The 8,204-nt window shown below is 45.6% G+C and overlaps 1 protein-coding gene across 1 annotated transcript; it reads left to right on the top strand.

The window, feature by feature from the left end:
• On the top strand, positions 1,010 to 4,966 carry LOC110393487. Its single transcript, XM_021386384.1, is given in 7 exon segments — positions 1,010 to 1,451; positions 1,926 to 2,038; positions 2,778 to 2,948; positions 3,294 to 3,315; positions 3,318 to 3,379; positions 4,065 to 4,240; positions 4,723 to 4,966. Coding segments are annotated over 7 exon segments (1,230 nt in total).

Below are 8,204 nucleotides of genomic sequence, written 5' to 3'. Positions count from 1 at the left end.
CTGTCAGAAAATAAACTAAATAAGAAACTTTGTAGTGTGAGAAAATGAAAGTATGAGTCATTTTGAAAGATTTTTTTGTTAAATGACTATGCTGCCTTCCATGGTTATTTTCTCTGTCTAAACCAACAAAATCAGTGTGCAGAGACACAAATATTGGCTAAGTGCTTCAAGTCTAATAAAGTTAACATTATGAACCAAATGTTTTCACTTAATGTAATTATAACACCTGATGGCTGGAAGTTCACAGATCAATAAAACCTTATTGTGTTTCAAGGCTGCAAACCAAAATATTCTCTAGGAAAGACTTAACTTTGGGAATAATATATTAAGATAGATACCATCTCCGTTCACAGGAAGGAAAGGAAAAAAAGAGACTTCTTAGGCACAACTATTCACAGCTCATTTTGTAATTCCATGGAATATTGTATGTAGAGTAGTTTATATACAAATGTGAAATAAATAATGTATATAGACAGAAGCCAAAATGTAAGACCTTTCCATGTAACTTCCCCTTTTGCTGGATGATTAAAAATAAAGCTGAGGCTAATAAGCTTGAATCTACAAGCTCTGTCATATCTGCTTAATAGATCCTCTTCCCAAGGAAATTTAGGATCTGATGAAAAATCCACTGAAATCAAGATTTTAAAGGCTTAAACATCAAAACAGAGAATGTAGAACTAAAAAATGTTTTACATTGATGCACTGTTCTATGGCAGACTAATTAGAGAAACTGAAGATGGTCTGACCTTTTTTAAAGACTTTTTGGTCCCTGTTGCTGGTATCTCAGACTAATTGGGCATGTATGCTACTGAAAATTAAGACCTTGTCCATTTCTAAAGACCTTTACTCAGGCACCCTGAAAACAAACAAGTGTATTTAAAGATAACAAACCCCACTGAAACAAGGAAAAAAAGTCCTGGGGCATTCTTGTTTTGATAATCAACACTTACAGACATCTGAAAAATGAGTGTCAAGAGAATGTCTTCTGCTTTAAGTTAACTCTCTGTGTATGGCTGGAGTGCAGCTGTTGCGGTGGTCCCTGGGCAATCCCCACTTTGTGCCTGACTCGAGCCCCATCTCCTGGCCAGCAGGACTGTCCGTCAGTGCTGCTTGTCGTTGGGCATCTCGACAGGAAAAGCCCATTCCTGCCGCTTCCTTGTCCAGAGCGCTGGAGCGAGCAGCCTCTCCATTCCCATGCCGGTCGGTCAGAGTAGAGCTCTGGAGGTTCCCAGGCAATTCCAGTGTTCCTTACATCCAAGATGAGCACCCGAGTTCACTTTGGCTGGCTTTGCAGTGTATCTGGGAGGCAACTCTTTTCCCCTTCTTTTTCCTTCTGACGAGCGCTCTCCTTTGTGTTCCTTCCCAGGCTGTTCAAGAGATGATCCACCAAGTACTGGAGAAGCTGGAAGCAAGCCCATTCCAGATGCCTGATTATGCCTGCAAAACTTCAGGTGCCATTCAACTGCAGAACCAAACAGAGCACAGACGTTGGTTCCAAAGCACTTCCTGTCCAGTCTGACAAGATGGGCATTTGAGTGGTGGCAGGGGATTAGGGGTGAGGAGTCCATGGCCACTTTGTGCCCTGAGCATGCGCTTGCTGAGAGTCTTTAGTGGGCTGGAGCGCATCTGAAAAGCACTACGCCTACTTTGTGTTGTTTCTCATGTGGTTGCTCTGCTGGGTGTCACTTTATGTGGCCCCTTAGGATTGTTGAGTGAGTTCCTGCATTGTGTTGCAGAGGGATAACACAAGTGAGAACGAGGGGAATGTCACTGTTGGGATGTATGACTACTTAGAAGCTCTTTTCAAGAGGACAGTGCAAAGGCAGCAGGCATCGCTGGGCTGCTATTCATGGGGAAAACAATGTCAGCAGCCCTTGATTCCTCCTGGCCTTGCTTGACCACTGTGCCCGTGTTTTAATTTGCAGGTGCTGCTATCGTTCATTCCAAGACTTCTCCCTCCTGGACTGGAAGTGAGAAAGTCTTTTGGCAGTCGTTGCCAGTGGTAGCTTATGCGAGGTCTCCCGAGGTTATTCTTGAGGTAAGAACACCGAGAACCAGAGGAAGAAAGGTGAGGGGTGGAGGGGGCCAAACGCCCTGCTGAGGGTTGCCTTTACCCTTGTCCTTGTGTCTCAGCCTTCTTTACCTGTGGTCTTCTTGCAAGGACCTACTCCCCTCCTGTGTCTCCCTGCTGAGAATTTCTTCTGCCAGACTGCCCCAAGTCCTCTGTGCAAGCTTCTGCCAGGCTAGCTTGCTAGTCTTCCCAGCCATTGTGGAACTGTCAGGCTAGCACTGAAGGGGAACCCATAAGTTGCTTCGGGAGATCTGGGCTGTGAGAATGCTGTGTGAACCCAGGTGGGCATGGACAGCATGCACTGCAGGAAGGCCCCATGTGGTGTTTGCCAGCCCATCCTGGCACTGCTCCTGAGCTACCTGCACAAGTCGGAGACTTGGCTGGTCCTGGTGGAAGGAGGTGGGACTGGATGAGAGGGAGCGATCACTTCCTCTTCCAGGAAGGGCTCATGCAGGTGAGCCCTTCTTTGCCCTGGGCAGGCGCCTTTCAGCCACAGCAGCCCCTCCTTGTTTTTGACAAGTTGCTCCACAAAAGAAGCCTGAGAGTTTCTGCAAGTTGTGCACCCAGCTCACTGTCATTGAAGTATGCCTGTGCTTTGTAGCAGAGCTGATGGGCCAATCCACCTCTTGAGCCCCTGGTGCTTGGGCAGGAATTTGAGCCAGGACACTCTTTTGCACATGAACACTGTTTCTTCTCCTCTTTTCAGCCTGACAATCATCCGGGAAACTGCTGGCCCTTCCCAGGAAGTCAAGGACAGGTCTCCATCAAGTTGCCTGTGCCCATCTTTCCCACAGCAGTTATGATAAACCATGGAATTCCAGCAGCAATGTACCATGCAGACAGCATCTCCAGTGCTCCAAAGGACTTTGCTGTCTATGTAAGTGACCCCTCTAGGCTGTGGGGGTTTTCTGTAGCGTGTGATGTGGGCGGTGATTGCAGATCCAAGAGGGCAGCAGCATGCTGTTCTTCCCTGCCTCAGAGGAGAAACAGTCTCCTCAGAGTTGCTCCATTTCCACAGTATTCCTCTTTTATCCAATGTAGTACAGCAAAGAAAGTTTCCCATTCTTGCGGCGAGTTGGTAGTTTGAGAGGCTGTGGGAAAAGGAGGTGGCACAGTGGATGGTCCTAGACCTTCTTTGCTTCCAGTCCCCATGGGGCTTTGTGATCCTCTTCCAGCAGCGCATCCCTCTGTCCTGTTTTCTCCAATCTTGTCTTTTCTGTAGGGCCTGAAGGAAGAAGATGATGAGAGTTCCTGGGAGAGTTAACTTTCATGGCAGGCCAGAATCCCAGCCAGACCTTTCAGCTGAAGGTATGGTGACAAAGAGAGACATGAAGTGTAGGAGATGATAATCGAGGCTGGCTGGGGGGAAGCTTCCAAGCCAGAGGGGTGTGGGAGTCCTCTGGCATTTCTTCTCCTGCCACTTTAGTAAAAGTGGCATATGCCCGGAGTGCTGTGCTGCTTCTGTTTCCTTCTGGTCTTTAAGCTTCAGAGCTACTTCAGCTTTTTGCGCCACTGGGCTTCAGCTGCGCTTGCAGCAGAAATCACCGTGACCAAGTGGCTTCCGATTGCACACAAGTGGCCAGCTCACATAGTATGCAATACTGTTGGCGTGCTACTTTCACACTGGGGACGTGTGGCTTTCCAAGGGTTTTGCTGTTGCTGCTAATAGGCAGCGTAAGGGAGGCCATTCTGCTTGGGTGGCAATGAGAGTAACACCCCTGCGTTTTCTGAACAGAAGCATACATCTCAAAGCAGGTGTGAAGGACTTGCCAATGTATTTGCTGCAGCTTTTGGTAGCTGCTTTTTTCTTTAGAAATCATATGGCCAAAAAGGTGGAGCAGGGTAAAAAATGTCTTGATCGTGCTGTGACAGCACATCAAAAGACCTAGCAAGGCAGCCTGAAGTAAGATATTGCTTGAGTATACCACTCCCACATTGTCAGTGGTGGAAGAATAGAGAGGAAAACACAATTCATTTCTTCTACTAACTGCAGAATGAGCACTCTGGGTTCATCAGTTACATAAGGCTGCAAGTGCTGAGCAACTGGGGCCACCCAGAGTACACCTGCGTGTATCAATTCAGGCTCCACGGCGATCCAGCCCATGACGGTGACACTGGGGGAAAGCCATCTAGTTTACCTGGGAATAAGTTACTTGAACTTCTCTCATGGTGAGTCTCTCTTGTCCATCAGGTTAACTGTTAAGAGATCTCCTTGCATTTATCTCAACCCACAAGAGTTTTCACCCCATTTTCTCCTGCTTGCGTGTTAGGGAGGAGGAGTGAGTGAGCAGCTGGGTGGGAGTTTGGCCCTAGTACAAGACTAGGCCAGCACAGCTATGTATTAGGCCAAAACCTGTGCAGGAATTGAATCAGAGTTATTTCTGAGAGCATTATAGACATGTAGTTATGCTGGGAACCACGCATTTGTGCTTGTTCTTGTGGTCCCCAGGCTTAAGGAGAATCAAAGAATAATTTAGGTTGCAGAAAACCTCCAAGATCACCAAGCCCAACTGTGTATTACTGCATGTTTGTTACTTAGTAAGCAGCCAACTTGGTCTTGTTTGTGCAGCCATGTACTGAAGCCATTCAGTACTCCAGGCAGAGTACTGGCATTCCTAATCCTGCCCCACTTATACTGGCTAGGTGGTCAGCTGGCAAAATGGAACAAGATGTCTGACTGGCAGAGCTCAGAGGGCTCTGATCAACAGTGCAGAGTCTGGTTGGAAGCCTGTAGTTAGTGATGTTCCTGAAGGATTTGTACTGGGTCCGATCTTGCTCAGTATCTTCATTGATGACCTGGATGAAGAGATAGAGTGTGCCCTTCGAAAGTTTGCTGATGGCACAAATCTGGGAGGAGTGTCTGACACATCAGGTGGCTGTGCTGCCATTCAGTGAGATCTGAACAGGATGGAGAGTGGAGCAGAGAGGAACCTGATGAGGTTAAACAAGGTGTCATGTTTTTATGATTTTTGTTATCGATACTCCACATCATAACATCATGTAGAGCACTGGGGGTTTAATACTCCAGGACTGCTGATTTTCTGGGTACCTGGTTCTCAGAAGAGAAGAAGAACTACACACCCTAGAAGACTGTTCGTTTCCATTTTCTGTTCAGAGGGAAAGATAAAACTGCTCTCAAGTCACAAGACTGCCCTCTCTTTTACTGCTTATCTTGGCAGTGTGTGCTCCCTAGCTGTCTCTCCTTCACCTTTAGAATAAGGCCTTCAGTTTTAGACACTCTCTCTCTCATTCTTTTGGTTTATTAGCTTCAATCTCAATTAACTTGTATTTATACTATTATAATTAGTAAATTAGCTTTCCTCCTCAGATCATTGCTACTGTTTTTTTCCTTATTCCTTTCTCTCTTTGTTCTCCCGCTCCCCCCTTTTCAGGTTAGTGGGCCTGTGGGCCTACTGTCACCCTGTCATGAACACAGATAGATCTAGAGATAACTCTGTGACACAAGGGCAAGTGCAGAGTCTTATACCTAGAGAGGAATAAGCACATGCATCAGTACAGGTTAGAGGCTAACTTGCTGGAGAGGAGCTCTCCAGAGGAGAACTTGGGTGTCCCAGCAGGCAACAGGTTGGCCATGAACCAGCAATGCACCCTTATAGCTAAGGACTCTGGAGCAGAAATGCTAAGCAAGTCATGGCTTTAAACAGTGATTGAGCACCTGGTGGGAAGGCAGGGCCAACCTAGGGGAGCTCAGCTGCATGCAGTATACCTGAGTGACTGGAAGGGGTGGAGCCAGGATCCACCCCTTCCCAGACCTCATTTAAGGGTTGGCAGTGGAGGTGTGGGTGCTTTGCTGGAGATTCATGTCTGTTGCAGGCCTTCTGAAAGTAAGTAGCTCTTTTTCTTCATTTCTGCATCCATGGCTGCTGCACAGGGGCTTGTTCTCATTTGTTGCAGCCTGGGATTGTGCTACCCTACTATTGTTGCTGTACTTTCCATCATGGTATAGGATTACAAAGGCTGATTGTATCCTGGGGTGCATTCGAGAGAGTGTGACTAGAAGGTCAGGGGAGGTGATTCTTCTCCTCTCCTCTGCCTTGATGAGGTTGCATCTGGAGTACTATGTCCCTTTCTGGGCTCCTCAGCTTAAGAAAGGCAGGTAACTTCTAAGGAGAGCGCAGTGGGGGACTTCAGGGATGATGAGGGGCATAACCCCCTATCCTTATGAGGATAGGCTGAGAGAGCTGGGACAGTTCAGCCCGGAGAAGAGAAGACTGAGAGGGGATCTTATCAATGCTTATAAATACCTAATGGGTGGGAGTTGAGTGAATGGGGCCAGACTCTTGTCAGCAGTGCCCCATGACAGAAGAAGGGGCAAGGGATGGAAACTGGAACACTGGAAGTTCCACCTGAGTGTGAGGAAGAACATCTTTACTGTGAGGGTGACAGACCGCTGAAACAATCTACCCAGAGAGGCTGTGAAGTCTCCTTCTCTTGAGATATTCAAATTTGCCTGGATGCTTTCCTGTGCAACCCATTGTAGGGAACCTGCTTTGTCAGGGGAGTTGAACTAGATGATCTCTAGAGGTCCCTTCCAACCCCTAGAATTCTGTGATATCGGTTAATATTCTGAGTATAAGTGAATATCTGTTCAAGTCAGATCTAAATATATCAAAATAGTATGCTGTATTTATTTCATTATACTCTACATAGTATTGACCATTCCAATGCTCCCTTCCTAGGAATTTTCTATAAAAAAGGAATTACTTTGAAAACTTAAAAATAAAGTTTTAATGAAGATTTTATTACTCAGCACCAAATTGATATTTTAGACTGTCTTTTCTTCTAATCAGAAATATTCTGCTTCTACTCCCTTTCTCATCCAGCTACTCAGCATTCAATCAGATTCTGTGAATTCTGCAAGATGTGGCTTAAGTGACACACAGTAACGAAAACAAAGTTTCACTATAAAATACAGTAGAAAGAAATTCACCAATATATTAGAAAAATATTTGTTTTAATAGTGGGTAAAGACAGTAGTTGTTTCAGTGTTTGTCCTAGTTATTAGGAGTGTCTATGACTTGTCTTGACATCTCTGTAACCAGAGGCTCAGTTAAGAACTGGTAGACCTTTCTACCAGTAAGTGGCTAATACAAAAAGATGTGTGTTTGGCTATTGGAGAAGCTCTATATGCATACCAAATCACAGAATAATTGCTGGAGACTAAAAAAATGTGTACTGGTTTTTTTCCTTCCAAATTGTCTTGTTTTCCTTCATGGCTCTCTGCTTGAAACACAACTGTTTTCTATCCCTGCCAGACCTAGTTTTCAGAGAAGGAGCAGCATTGCATAGAATAAAAGCGCTTGTGGCCAAATGCCTACAGAGAATACAGAATCAGAGAAGGATGTGGGATTGAATGGACCTCAAGTCTTCTCTGGTTCTGTGTTCTGCTCCAAGAAGGACTGACATCAAAGCTAGAGCAAGATGCTCAGATGTTTATCTAGGCATGTTTTGGAAATCTTCAGGGATAGTGATTCCCTTTTCTCCGCAGGCAAGCTCCTCCAGTGTGCAGACACCCTTACAGTGCTGATTTTTTTTCCTTTCATCCACTTGAAATTTCCTTTGTTCCAGCCTGTGAGTATTGTCTCTGCTCCTTTTTTTCATTCCCTTCTGTAAAGAATCTGACTCCTTTTGCTCTACGACAACCTTTTGTGTAGAAGACAGCATTTACCTCCCTTCGAACCATTCCATCTTTAAGCTAAACAAGTGGAATCCTGACTTCTCCTTGTAAGTCACGTGCTCCCAGCCCTGCAACCATCTTGATGACTCCCTGCTAGCCTCACTACAGTTCTTTTGCAGTTGTGCTACAAAGTTTATAGCATCCATCATCTTTTGATCTATTCCTGCTTCTTCCTCTGCCCTGCTGTGCAATTCTGAGAAAACTAAACCACAAATGTTTCTTTTTCTCTTCCCACTTTGTTTATTATGTCCTTTTAGGATGTGAGTACTTAGAAGCAGGAATTGCTTCTGCCACTTGTACATACAGTTCCAAATATATGATGACTCTGATCTCTGCTGGTTTCTAGCATTGCTATGAGAGAGAGCAATAATTCTTTTCCACATAAAGCACACAGGAAAAACTAATGGGATAGGACCTCCCTCCCCCCCCCCCCCC

This window comes from Numida meleagris, chromosome 2 (genome assembly GCF_002078875.1).
Source record: "Numida meleagris isolate 19003 breed g44 Domestic line chromosome 2, NumMel1.0, whole genome shotgun sequence".
Taxonomy (NCBI): domain Eukaryota; kingdom Metazoa; phylum Chordata; class Aves; order Galliformes; family Numididae; genus Numida; species Numida meleagris.
Note: the sequence above shows the minus strand (reverse complement) of the source record. Positions and strands in the feature narration are given on the sequence as shown.